This window comes from Oratosquilla oratoria, chromosome 34, assembly GCF_046742065.1.
Source record: "Oratosquilla oratoria isolate Oo_2021 chromosome 34, ASM4674206v1, whole genome shotgun sequence".
In the NCBI taxonomy this organism is placed as follows: Eukaryota; Metazoa; Arthropoda; class Malacostraca; order Stomatopoda; family Squillidae; genus Oratosquilla; species Oratosquilla oratoria.
The window spans coordinates 35,485,930-35,500,289 of NC_134810.1; the positions used below are offsets into that span (position 1 = coordinate 35,485,930).

The following is a 14,360-nucleotide window of genomic DNA, read 5'->3' on the forward strand; positions in this document are numbered from 1 at the left end:
AAGGAGGGGAAGGGAGAGGAGAGGGAGGGGGAAGGGAGAGGAGAGGGAGGGGGAAGGGAGAGGGGAGGGAGGGGGAAGGGAGAGGAGAGGGAGGGGGAGTAAGGGGAGGAGGAGGGAAGGGAGAGGAGGGGGAGGGGAAGGGAGAGGAGGAGGGGAAGGGAGAGGAGGAGGGGATGGGAGAGGAGGGGAGGAGGAAGGGAGAGGAGGGGGAGGGGGAAGGGAGAGGAGGGGGAGGGGGAAGGGAGAGGAGGGGGAGGGGGAAGGGAGAGGAGGGGAGGGGGAAGGGAGAGGAGGGGGAGGAGGAAGGGAGAGGAGAAGGAGGGGAAGGGAGAGGAGAGGGAGGGGGAAGGGAGAGGAGAGGGAGGGGGAAGGGAGAGGAGAGGGAGGGGGAAGGGAGAGGAGAGGGAGGGGGAAGGGAGGGGGAAGGGAGGGGAGAGGGGGAAGGGAGGGGAGAGGGGGGGAAGGGAGAGATGAAAATAAGGTAAATATAGGTGAGGGGATGTGCTAGGATGAAGGGAGAGGGAAGAAGAGGGTGTGAAGGGAGGTGGAGAGGGAAACGAGAAGAGAGGAGTGAGGGAAGGAGAGCTAGCGAGCAATCTCTACCGCTAACTGCGGGTTATTTTCTTCAGATGATTTGTGTCGTACTCCCTCATCCTTGTCCTTGAAACGTTGCTCCCTGATACATTCCTTGGGCAGCACCCAAAAATAACAGCGAACGTTTACTGGTTGTCTTGGGAACGCTACTGGGGCAATGGCAACTTAAGATGATGAAGAGTTTTAGAATGGCGGTATCTGGCAATATATTACCTGTTGATGCCAACGCACGAGTGGGTAATATTCTTTAAGGTAGAGTAGGCTGTTTTTTCACTGCTTTATTTAGACTAAAGTAAAGGGGTTCTGGTAAATTATCTGGTATTACAGGTTTGTGGATGTAAACTGCTTTAACGTTGCGAGGGTGTGTCCTTGATGGGGATTCCCGTAGGACGGCTATCTCTGCTGACGAACCCACCAGTTGGGGGGGAACATCTTCGTCCCTCTCCCTGCCCGCCCTCAGGCCACTGAGCGCCAGTGTGTACACATACACGACGTGAAGAAGGCTGCTCATCACACGCAAGACCAGCACACACCACCACCACGGTACTCCTCTCGCCCCCTCCCCCGTCCCATCACAGCAATTCCCCAACGCTGCGACCGAAAAGTGAACAACCCAAAACGGTGTCTTTGCTGTGGATGGTGCAGACACACAGGCTCAAGTGACTTAGGACACAGGACTGGCCAGTGACGTCACAGAAGGGGGCGGAGGCTAGGACCATGTGAACATGATACCAAAACTTGATCAACTATTGAACAGTGTTGGCTAACGAGGACTCTGGTTAAGTTTGGTATTATGGCTGGCTAGCCGAGGCTTAGTGGGCTTCCCTTAGCTCCAGTGTTATGTTAAGAGTGGCGTTACAGGATGTGACCACCTACGGGCCGCCAGGGATTCCTAGAGACACCACCTCCTCACCGCTTCCTCAGTCCTCAGTCTTGAGGTTGTGTGTACGAGTGCATTCGTGAGCTCGCATTCTTTCACGCATGTCCGCCGTGAAAGGGGAGCGTTACGTACACATACGCACATGACCGTACAGGCGCGTGCGCACTACGTCCACACACGCGTACATGTGCGTAAGTGTGTACACACTTTCTTGAGCACACTCGTAACGCATTTCTCACAAGTACATAATCACGCGCGAGTGTGAACAAGCTCAGTAGACCAGTGTGAGAATATACGTACACGAGTACGTTCATATACGTACACAGGTGTACACGTGTCCACGATCGCGTATACATAATGAGAGACGAATTTAGGTCATCTGAATGGAGGAGCAGGCCGAGGACCTTTCTGAAGGCGACGTCGACGAAGTCTCTGACGACGACGATGACGAAGATGACGGTGTTGGTGATGCTCGTGTGGGCGTTTGTTCCAACAGGTACGTGGGTACGATTCTCCCAGCAAGTGCGTTCTCATATTGGGCTGTTTCTGCTCCAAATGTTGGAGCAGATCTACAGCCCACAGCTTTTGGGAGGGAATCTGATATACTGGGGGGAATTTTTTTTTCCTCTTGCATATTTCTTTGTGTTTTTTGTTGAAAAAAAAAAAATGTTTCCCATTGTGATTCTACGGCAGAAAATTTTCTGAAGGTACCGTCGATTAATCTGAGGTTGTAGGAAAAATAGACCAGTGTGATGACCCCTTTAAGGGCTCCTTTGAATTTGGCCGTCGCTTGTCACGAAATACGCCACGACTATCACGAAGAGCATTCGTGTGAAATTCGTTTTCACGAAAAATGGTGGGGAATATATGTTAGGAGGCTGTCACCTTTGCCTGCCTTGTATACTTGGATAGCCAGGGCGAGTGGCAGTCACCAGTTTTTGTGAGTTCAAAACTCAATTCATGAGGAGCGGGTTGGTTTTGAATTTAACAACCACAACTACAAAACCACAACAAGTACCACAACCAAAAGAACAGCCACAGCCACAACCACAACCACAACAATCACAACAATCACAACCACAACAACCGGTGTCGACTACCAATACTCGCTCTGCTATTCCTCCGAGCAGCAGGTGACAACCTTAGCGTTAAGCGCCTCCTGTCGTGATGGATATGGGGTCGTTATGAAACCTACGCCAAAGAGCGGATATCTCTTTGAACAGCCAGAGCAAGTGGCTGGCACCGGAAGCCACTAGGGATCAAACCTGAGCCCCTGTATCGACCATGTGCCACAGCAAGACCTTAGAATGGTGATAGTAAAAGGCAGGGATGATGAAGATTGTGATGATGGTGGTAATGGTGATGGCAGTAATGATAGTTGTAGTGATGAGGGTGGTAATGGTAATGACAGTGATGATGGTTGTAATGATAGTGATGATGGTGATAATGATGATGTGGGTGATAATGGTGATGGCAGTGATGATGGTTGTAATGATGATGGGTGATAGTGATGATGGTTGTAATGATGACGGGTGATAGTGATGATGGAGATAGTGGCGATGGTGGTAATGGTGATGGCAGTGATGATGGTTGTAATGATGATGGTGGAGATAGTGACAATGGTGGTAATGTTGATGGCAGTGATGAAGGTTGTAATGATGATGGTGATAGTGATGAGGGTGATAATGGTGATGGCAGTGATGTAATGATGGTGGTGATAGTGACGATGTTGGTAATGGTGATGGCAGTGATGATGGGTGTAATGATGGTGATGATGGTGATGGCAGTGATGATGTAATGATGATGGTGGTGATGGTGATGATGACGATGGTGGTAATGGTGATGGCAGTGATGAAGGTTATAATGGTGATGGTGGTGATGATGGTGAGAGATGATGGTGATAGTGATGATGGTGATAATGGTGATGACAGTGATGATGGTTGTAATGATGACGGTGGTGGAGATAGTGATGATGGTAATGGTGATAGAAGTGATGATTGTTGTAATGCTGATGCTGATGGAGGTAATGATGATGGTAATGGTGCTGACAGTGATGATGGTTGTATTTATGATGGTGATGATGATGGTGATAGTGATGACGGTGATAATGGTGATGGCAGTGATGATGTAATAATGACGGTGGTGGCGGTGATGGTGATAATGGAGTTAGTGATGATGGTGGTAATGGTAATGGCAGTGATGATGGTGATAGTGATGAGGGTATAAAGGTGATGGCAGTAATGATGGCGGTGATGGTGATGGCAGTGATGATGGTGGTGATGATGATGGTGATGGCAGTGATGATGGTTGTAATGATGGTGGTGATGATATTGAAGCAGCAAAAAAAAAAAAAAAAAAAAAAAAAAATCCATCGTGGTAAATGTGGACCATTAAACCTGACTGTAGCACGTTATCACACTGGGCTATTTTTCCCCCGACAGTTGGAGCGGAGTTGCTGCCAGCAGCTTTCGGAAAGGAACCTGATAAACTGGAGGAAAATAATCCTCCTCCAGCATAACAGATAACATTCTGTGTACTTGTTGTTGAGAACACAAAATAAGTTTATAGTGATTTTATGCCGGGAAAAGTTCTGGAGGAAGGCGGTATCGCCGACAAATCTGATGTTGAAGGAAAAATATCCCAGTGTGATAGCCCCCTAAACACCTATTCCTCTTGCAGCCAGCGCCTCCCGGTGGTGCTACAAGTGTGGCCTGGGATACGGCGAAGAGCCGGACTGCACGACCTTCGTCAATTCAGGGTCCTGGATCGCCTTCAGGCAAGAGTTCCCCGATGACTACCTGTGCGTCAAGGTCGTCAACGCTTGGAACACCTCGGACGGTGAGTACGAACTCGACTTCGTCCTTAACTTCTTCAGGAAGGTACTCTTCGATCCTTCCCTCTCCCCTCACACCCTTCAACCCTTCCTTCCTTCAGGAAAGCCGCTACAGGCAGTAGCAAAAGACGGTGAGTACGAACTCGACTTCGTCCTTAACTTCTTCAGGAAGGTACTCTTCGATCCTTCCCTCTCCCCTCACACCCTTCAACCCTTCCTTCCTTCAGGAAAGCCGCTACAGGCAGTAGCAAAAGAGTTTTTGCAAGTTACATGTGGTTTATGGGAATGGCGTTCTCATGGAGTCTGTACCTTAAACAAATTCATATAAAATTCTCCAAGTTTGATCTTGACCTCAATTATGCTCGGGTCTTACTTGATTGTGTGTGTGCGTGTGCATGTGTGTGTGTGTGTGTGATTAACTATGGTGTTGGATCACGTGTTGGACTCGTGATCGACAGCTATTTCCCTCCCGGAAGAGAACTCAGAGTTCATACATGACTGATCTATGGGTAATGCTGTGACCTTACACGCACACACACCCCTAACCCCCGCCCACGAGAGTTGGAGTAACGACTCGCAGCGCAGTGATACTGAAATTGTTTCAGCCCTGGGCGGGATACGAACCCGGACCACCGTAGTGGCAGCCGGGAACCCTACCAACTGCGCCACGAGTGTGTGTACACGTGTGTGTGTGTGTGTGTGTGTGTGTGTGTGTGTGTGTGTGTGTGTGTGTGTGTGTGTGTGTGCGTGTGCATGCGTTACACACGATGAACTCACTTTTTATTCACCCATTTGTGTGGTTGGCTGTTCTGAAGTGTGTACGTGTGTATACTTGTGTGCATACGTGTGCTCACAGAAGAACGCATGTCCATGTACGGATATTTCCGTCGTTGACCTCAGCATAAAGTGTCGCAACCTATGTGTTGCGCGAGTGTATAAACACGACACTACACAACATATCACTAACCGCACCCGTCAACTCCACACGAGATTCAACATACAGCCAAACGATGTACGTTTAGTTCTCGTTGTCGCTATGTGATCTTAATATTAACTCTAGACACTGCTGTCAGGCTGAAGGGTCTAAAATTGCATAAATGAACAGCTTTGATTCAGTGGTAGAGGGCATAAATGGAGAAATGTAACCTATTCTGTGCGTCATACTTTGATTATTATCGTACATCTGGATTAAGCCACCCAGTCGACAGACGTGACGTCATGGTGTTGATTAGGCGAGTTCTTGGCAATATAGCCACGGTTGAAGGTTTGTGTTTATGTTTAGACACTTTCTTTACGATTTTTGCTTACTATGCTCATGCTCACACTATTCTTCCCTACTTAAGGTATCAATGTATTTCTTTTACCAACCTTTTTCCCTCGTAGGACAACCTAAGCAGAAAATATTGTGATTGTTCATCATCATCATAATCACCATCACCATTATATCATTATCAAATTATTATTATTATTATTATTATTATTATTTTCAAATATGCTACTATTCTGACGACAGTTGATCCAAATTCCGTAATTTTTTTTTCTCCCGAAGTTTTTAGTCATTGTCCAGAATGGAAAAAGAAATGTTCAATTATCACACAAACGTATTTCAATTCAGTCTTTGCCCATAATCATTAAAAAAAAAATAACTGTTACCTTGTTATATTAATTATTCTTCATTTATGTGTTCATTCATCTGCCTATTGTATACATCTGTATATTCATTTTCATTTCTTCATGTTCACTAACACGTTCATTAATTATTCATCGTCCGCTCATGTAATATAATTTACTTATATATCGGTTGAGTGAATAGTGATTTTGAAATTGGCAATGGCCAATAATTCTATCATAATGAGCACCACAAGTGAGGACGAAGCCTTTATTGTATTAGTACGACATTTCGCTTGTTGCAGCTGTATCAAGTACTTGATAAATGATAGTCCCCACGCTCACATGTTGTTTATTTAGATGATGATATGGTTTCACGTCACAAACTCCACTCTATCGAGAGTCTAAGACGGTGCCCCTTACAGTGGACTTTATAGCGTGGGGTTTAATAAATCATGCCCTTGGTCAATCTTCGCCGGTGGCAGGGTTCGAACCGCCATCCCCGTGGCCTTTGCTTCATGTAGCGACACCCAAGCCCGCTCGACCAACGAGCTTCCATAACATCCTTTTATAGAATCGTTATTTTATCTTATCATCATTATCATCATCAATCATTATCATTATCATCATTATTATCATTATCATTATTATCATTATCATTATTATTTTTTTTTACTTTATTCATTTATTATTATTTTTTTTTTTTGCAGAGTCGAAGGCCCTTCGTGGTGGAGCTCGGGGGTCGACGGTCAGCGGATTTCCTCACAAAGTGGGCTGCTGGTCCAACAAGAAGTCCTACGTACTCACCTGCTACTGCGACACTAACTTCTGCAACGACGCCCCTGCCCTCCTCTCCCCGTCGCGCGACCTCGCCCACACTACGATCATCATCGTCCTCCTCAGCCTCCTCCTCGTCCTGTCTACCTTCACCTCGAGATTGTGAGACCGTTGCCACTTTGCTGAAGCTCCAAAGACGCAAAATTACCGTTACTATTCCTCCCCTGCCGTTACTACCATCATTACCGTCACCATTACCATCACATTCGACCTCACCGCATTTGCGCTACCACCACCATGATAACCATTCCATCACCGCAAGCATCACAGCACACGCAACAAATTCCCTCCCATTCCTCCTCCTCCTCTTTTTCCTCGTCCTCCTCCTCCTTTTCCTTCTCCTCCTTTTCTTCGCTCTCTTCTTCCTCCTCCTCCTCCTCCTCTTCCTCCTCCTCCCTTTCCTCGTCCTCCTTAGGTCTGTTCTCATGCCACCTCGTAACTCGAAGTCCCGTTGCTTCAGGTTCTTCTTACATCTCCCCACGGAGCACATCTCCGCCCGGAATTCTATCGTATTCTCTCCTTTCTGATCTCCGACCTCACTCTAATCCTTCCATATAATCGACAGTTCCTCTCAATGGTGCTCCCTTTCCTTCACCATAAGTTCTCCACATCCCTTCAGGATCACCTCAGTCAGTGTGGAGGATCGGGTATCACTCCTTTGACACGAGACTTTGTCTAAAGTGTTGTCAGTAAAGAACGCCGCTGTATTGAGGGAATGTAAGCCGTTGACGGAAGACATGGATCATCACTGTGGCTGTCGTCAGACGATTTTGATTCAACTGAATGTTCTGATATCTAAATTTCATACAACTTAGCCTTACCTAACCTAATCCCTATATAAACGTATCCCTTCATTGGGAAATTACATTTTTTCTGTATCTTTTTTTCGATTTTTATTTTCATCGCTCTTCCCCGAGTTTGTTCTTCAGCTTTGGGGTTGTCTTCTGCTTGAGGGGGTGCCGGAAAAGAGGAAGAGGAAGAGGAAGAGGAAGAGGAAGAAGAAGAGGAAAAGAAAAAGAAGAAGAAAGAGAGGTAGTAGTAAAAGAGAAAGAAGAGGAAAAAGAAAAAGAAGAGGAAGAAGAAGAAAGAGAAGGAGTAGTAGAAGAAGAACAGGAAGAAGAAGAAGAAAAAAAGTTACTTGACATTCCCATGCCTACTTGCTTTTTATTCAGGGAGAATGACCCAGGACCAAGAAAGTTCAGTGCCATCTGGAAGGCACTGAACTTCAAGAAATACCTCAAATCTATTTTCACATTCAAAATAAAATTTGCTTTAACATGAAGAGGGGAACATAACTTTCGAGAGATTCGTTTACATATGAAGCATCCAGAAACAGACGGGCATCCCCGCCAATTTTACTGGTTTCGAGTTAAACACACACACACACACACACACACACACACACACACACACACACACACACACACACACACACACACACACACACACACACACACACACACACATATATATATATATATATATATACATATATACAGAGAGAGAGAGAGAGAGAAGGCTTACGTCTTTCACGATCCGTGCTTTACTCGAAATCAGTAAAAATGGCGGGGATGCCCCTCTGTTTCTAGACGCCTCATATTACCTACAGAATTAATAATTTTACAAAAAATTGTGTTAATTTCCAACTACATCAGTCTAACACGGGTTCTCAACGTTTTTTTCCCCGTTATGTACCTCGAGAGTCATCAGACCATCGACCCGTACCTCCATTGACCTGACACAGAATATAGAAAACGGTAATACATTAAGACTAATCGAATATACAATATTACCGCATTGAATGTCAACTGGTTCAAATTGTAATGGCATGATTCGGCGCGCATTTCTATAACAGTAATTTTCTTTCTACAGATTTAAATGCTTAGGTAATCTTTCGCTGGTTATGCACAGTAAGTACCCCAGTAAACAGTCTCGCGAACACCTGGTCTAACACATGAAAGAAAAATAGCAAACAAATATGACAACACATATACAGTGCCAAATCTATTTCTAGGTGGTAATCGGATTTCGTTGACATCTATGTAAAACATTTCTCTACATATTTTGTCTCAAGTTTTACTAAATGAAAATATAGAGCTCCATAGAAACTGGGACGAAAATTTGAAGTGATGTCTGTGTTGTGATAAAGTAAATAAAAAGGAAACTTTGAATATATATGATTTTTAATTAAGTGAATGAAAATATGAAAAATCTCACAAGAGCGAGAGATTATGAGTTTGTGTAGGCATGTGTGTTATGTCATTCTGTTTGTGAAATATCTACCTTCTCGTCGCTTTGGTTTAATTTGTGTAATATATATTCAAATTCATTTCCACACCAACAGTGTCTTAATGAACTTCTGCATTCAAAATGGAAAGTGTGACCATTTACATAATCACATCTACTATACCTTTACGCAGAATGTGAATATTTTTAATAACTTATGTATATTCCTTATAAATGACTTATATTGTTACACATGTTCATACGTTACCTGTATACATCAAAGTTTAATAAACATAAGTTAATAGTTTACTAAAGTACTCTTTTATTTCCCGATTTTAACGGACCGTTTTTTCTGCCCCTGGAAATGTGGGATTTGTCGTGTTAAAGCAAAGCTAAATGTGTATCAACAGATACCTCCACATGAAAATACAAGTGAAAGGGAGAAGGGGAGATGTGGGGAGAGTGAAAAAGGAGGAGAGAGGGAGGGGGTAGAAGGGGAGAGGTGGAGAGTGTGAAAAGGGAGAGGGTAGAGGGAGAGGAAAAGGGGGATAGATATACTATCTCAGGAACATCCCGTTGATTTTTCCATTAATTTACTTCCATAGTGTTTGCAAAGCCTCCATTCTCACACTAAGTTTCCTTATCACTGCACTACTTAGTCCCGTTTCGATGGTGTCACGGTAATGAATGAAATAGCCCGGCGGCAGCTAGAGTACGGGGGAAAGTACTACTTGGTAGGTAAGGGCGGTTACTCAAACTCAAGCTCAATATCCCACTCCCACGCAATGGGAGATGAGAAACCCCTGATAGGGCAAAGCCCTGTTGCAGGATTTTTTTTTTTTTTTTTTTTTTTTTTTTTGGCCGACGTTGGGTCTCCTCTCCTCCTGGCCAGGGTTGTCGGGGACCAACGCAGACGGGTACATTCCAGACATTTTTCATAATTCAAGACTTCATCCCGGCTACCGCTGGAAGATTTTCACCAGCTATTTTCACCCATTTTTGATTAACCCCACTGACCACCATCTAGAAGTGCAGCCCCGAGGGGCTGGCCCTCAGTCTCCAGACCAAACCTATGATTTCTCTCCATCAATTTTATTCTTTTCATGTATGCAGATATGGCAACCAGCAACTGCTCTCATCTTCCTGCTACTTTAACCGCTGACATAGAAACATTTCCACACTAATACAGCACAGACAACATTCCTGTACAGATCACTTGGGTCAAGTCGGGTCGCGCATTGTATTGACCACGTGGTGCGCACCTGGAGGACTCGCGACCTGACGCCAAATCATAATGTCTGACTCAACCCAATACAATCACGCGTAATTATGCACTGCGTGTGTCTTGCTCACGCGGTATACATTCAGCCTCGTGCCCCTTATGAAAACCGTTCTGACCCAAACAGCAAAGGACAAGATCTCAGTAATCCTTTTTCCTTCTTCCCGTAGCCGACACCCACTACAGTCCCAAGTTTCTTTCCAGGACCCACAACCCGTTGCCAGCCACTGTGAGTCTGGGAGTTTTCCAGTTTCCAGTTAGTAGACCTCGAGGTAGCAGTCATTATTATCATCATTACCCCTTTCCGCATGAAGGGTTGGTTATCTTGTTCTAACATCAATTTAGCTTCTTGAAAATCCTTTGGTAGAAGGGCATCCAGGCCACTTTTACTGGTTTCGAGTTAAGCACGGATTGTGAAAGGCGTAACACCCAAGTTACACCAAGCTTACGACCTATTTCCGACCATCGGCGACCAGGTGGTCGCCGGCCAGTTGGAGGTAGTCTTTGGAAGTCGCTGGTGATCGGTAATAAGATAGATAAATAGATAGATCGATAGATAGATATATTACAACACACACTGAATAGTCCCCAGTATATAGATTTTCATCTTATCAACCACATTAACTTTTTTCATTTCAATTCCTTGCATAGGTTTTGTGTCGCCGATCGATTGCTTGAAAATAGGTCGAAGGTGGTCGGAAACGGGTCGTAAGCATGGTGTGACTAGGGCTTAAACCTCCTCTATACTGTATGTACATTCATGCTTAACTCAAAACCTGTTTGTGATTGTACTGCGCTTAGTTGTGGGACTTATTGTCCTCACTGCTGTCATTTATTACTAAGACTATCACATTGTACTCAATGTTATGTTGCTATTACCGATATGACAATATTGAGGCTCTGACTCATATGCATTGTACTACTATTGATTGTGTATCCATCTGATGCATTATATTAACATTTTGTGCTTGTATATCCATGTACTGACTGACGCCTTGGCGTAAAAAATTAATAGAATAATAAATAACTCAAAACCAGTAAAAAGAAGCGGGGATGCCCCTCTATTCCTGGACGCCTCAATTATCTCGACCGGCATCCTCCATGCTTGTTGTGCCTTATTTTGGTTCACGCCACACGATACCACTCTGACGTCTGGTAACCCCTCGGATAGCAATGGGTGTTAAGTAACGAGGGATACCTTGCAAGCTTTAGTCAGCACCAGAGGTTCTCAGAGGGCCCAGTTCCTTACTTCCTTAAAGGGTTATCACACTGGGCTATTTTTCCTCTTACATCCCACCTTCAACCTCATTTGAATAACTAGAATATGATTCAAAGTGTCGGCTTTCAAGGTACCTATGTGTTCAACCGGAAATATCTTCGAGTTTCATTAGTCTTATCATTATCCTTGTATCTCTCCTTTGTAACTTGAAGACTTACGAAGCGTACTTTCCTTTCCCCAGCCTCACAAAAATAAAACAAAACGATAAGGATGTGAGCATTGATAATTTCAAAATTTGTGTTCGTACTGTCGAAATGAGCTTGGTAATACGAGGAATTGTAACAAGTTGCAGTTGTACTATTTTTTCCAAAGTGGACAGGGACCTCGAGAGCGGGCTAGGGCGTCGTTACTTGCGGCGAAGGTCGAGGGGACGGTGGTTCGAATCCTGCCACCAGCGAAGTTGAACCAAAGGCATGGTTCATTAAATTCCACGCTACAAACTCCTCTGTGAGGGGCACCGTCCTAGCCTTCTGATACGGGGGAGTTTGTGACGTGAAACCTTATCATCATCATCATCATGTAAACAAAAAGGAGCAGCCAGGAAAAGGACCAGAATGGACGAGTCCATTTGTGTCCTGGAAATTACAAAAATTCGAGAAGATTATTTTCATCCGAAGAGGGTGGATTCTGGATTTAACGAGGTCTTCGTCGATTGAGTCCCCGCCCATGTTCAACTAAGGTCCTATTCACACTCGTGGTTTGAACCGCACGGAAACCGCGGCGGTACCACAATAAAGGAAAAAACTTCGTGTTTGTGTGTGAACGCCTCCCTTGATTTGCATTGTAATTAAACCGGGCGGTTCAAACCGCTAGTGGCGAGGGCCTTTTAAGGTCACGGACAGACACTTAAGACGTTTATCCTTTAGCGGACACCTTTGGTGATTTGGCTCTGGCTAACACTAGACGATTCTATTGGCCTGAGCAAGGAACCCACCTGACGAAGGCGCCTTGGCCGCCGGCGCACTCCGGTCAGCTTCCTCTTGCTAGGTCATCGTTTCTCAACCTTAGGGTTCCCCGGAACCCTAAGGTTCCGCAAAAGGTCCCCAAAGGGTTCCGCGAGAACAAGTGAGAAGCTAATGCACTTTTGATTTTTCATTTTATTTCATATACGTAACATAACACGTTCGACATATTTTTGGTTATTGTGATAATGTAATATAGACATCATCCTATCTAACCTATTATTACGATGAAAATAAAATGAGGCGGGTATCGTATATGCTTGTTTTTTGCGCAGGGGTTCTTTGAGACATGCAATTTATTTTAAAGGTTACGCAAGGGTAAAAAGGTTGAGAAACGCTGTACTAGGGAGTGGTAGATAAATACTCGGAAAAGGAACGTGGTGGATAGTGATACGGGTATAAAGAACAAGGGAAGAAAAAGATGACACAGTGATACGAGAATGTGCGTGGTTTCTTTGACAAAAAACGACATCAAATCACTGTGTACAAAGAAAAAAGAAAAGAGACGGGAAGACAGGCTGGGAGACAGACAGAGGCATTCAGAAACAAACAGAGAGACGGAGACAGAGACAGGGTGTTCAGATCTTTTTTAATATAAATTCTATATGCGTAAGAAAGTGACACGTTCTTCCCTTCCTTCCAGCATTCCCCGAAGATTGAATTTTTGGCGGGAAAGGAGAAGGCCGCTCGAAAATGGCGGAGTCCGCCAGAGTCCGTTATAGAGGCTGAGCTCACGCTCACGCTCCTGCTCACGCTCACGCTCCTGCTCACGCTCACGCTCCTGCTCACGCTGCGACGTCGATACCCAGGACTTATGTCATCATTAGGTCTTCAATGTTTCGTTCAGCTACTGGATGCGATTCCAGCTTGAATGGCGACTTCATACAGTTCAAGGAAACATTCCTCCTCCTCTTCCTCCTTCTCTTTCTTTCTCATTTTCCCTTCCTCTTCCCTCCCCTCCTCTTTCTCCTTTTACACTTCTTCTTCTTCCTACTCTTTCTCCTTTTTCCTTCCTCTTCCTCCTCCTCGTAAAGTGTAAGATACTTTTATTTTTTTGCGAGATCGAAATCTAGACAGAGCTGCATGGCAGGGAAGAAGTCCTACCCATGAATAAATAAATAAACAAACAAATAAATAGATAAACGAATAAATAGATAAATACTTACTGTTTCGAAGGAAGCTTGGACCAAGTTGGGAGGGAAGATGTTCCTGTTGGTGTAAAAAAAAAAAAAAAAAAAAGAAGAAAAAAATTAGTTCATCTTTTCATGAAAATAAAACTGACAAAGTTTTGTCTTGCCAACCTCATTATGTTATATCATCGAAATACGCATTTTACGGGTTGGTGTCATCAAACGTGAGAAAAAATATCTTAAGTATAATGTCGCACTTTATAGATTTAACTCTGGTCAATGTTAAACGATTCTGTTATATAGGTTGATGAAGGGAACAACAGGAATACACAAATAGATAAATAAATATATAAACAAATTAATAAATGAATGTTTAAAGAAGTAAATAAATTAATATGTAAATAAATTAACTGACAAACAAATATGATATGTAGATAAATCAATAAATGAATAAATCAATCTATCAATAAACAAATAAGTAAATAGTATGGATTCTAATAGATTCTAGAGAAACACTGACGCGTGATACAACAGAATCTGAGGAAGATGATGGAAGGAAAATAAAAAAAAGAAAAAAGAAAGAAAAAAAAAGAAAATGAGAGAAATCTGCTTTCGGTTGCATCAAGCGTCTCCAGATTTTGTTTTGGTAAAGTTTGATGTGAAAGGGAGAAGGCGATACCAAGAAAAAGTCACTTTATCCAGTCCCTCCCTTTCTCATCTGAATGAAACCCA

At 44.0% G+C, this 14,360-nt stretch overlaps 2 protein-coding genes across 7 annotated transcripts in view; one reads left to right on the plus strand and one right to left on the minus strand.

The window, feature by feature from the left end:
- Positions 1–14,360, minus strand: part of Eaat1 (Excitatory amino acid transporter 1) — a 320,273-nt gene that overhangs the window by 29,493 nt on the left and 276,420 nt on the right. For all 6 annotated transcript variants that reach the window (XM_076173400.1, XM_076173397.1, XM_076173396.1 and 3 more), the window contains exon 5: positions 13,665–13,707. In XM_076173400.1, the coding sequence (XP_076029515.1) occupies positions 13,665–13,707 (43 nt within the window). The remainder of the gene's footprint in view (positions 1–13,664; positions 13,708–14,360) is intronic.
- On the plus strand, positions 1,913–9,280 carry LOC143018204 (uncharacterized). Its single transcript, XM_076173402.1, has 3 exons — positions 1,913–1,970; positions 4,154–4,312; positions 6,626–9,280. Exons 1-3 carry the CDS (start codon positions 1,919–1,921, stop codon positions 6,856–6,858), a joined length of 444 nt encoding a protein of 147 aa, XP_076029517.1. The 5' UTR covers positions 1,913–1,918; the 3' UTR covers positions 6,859–9,280.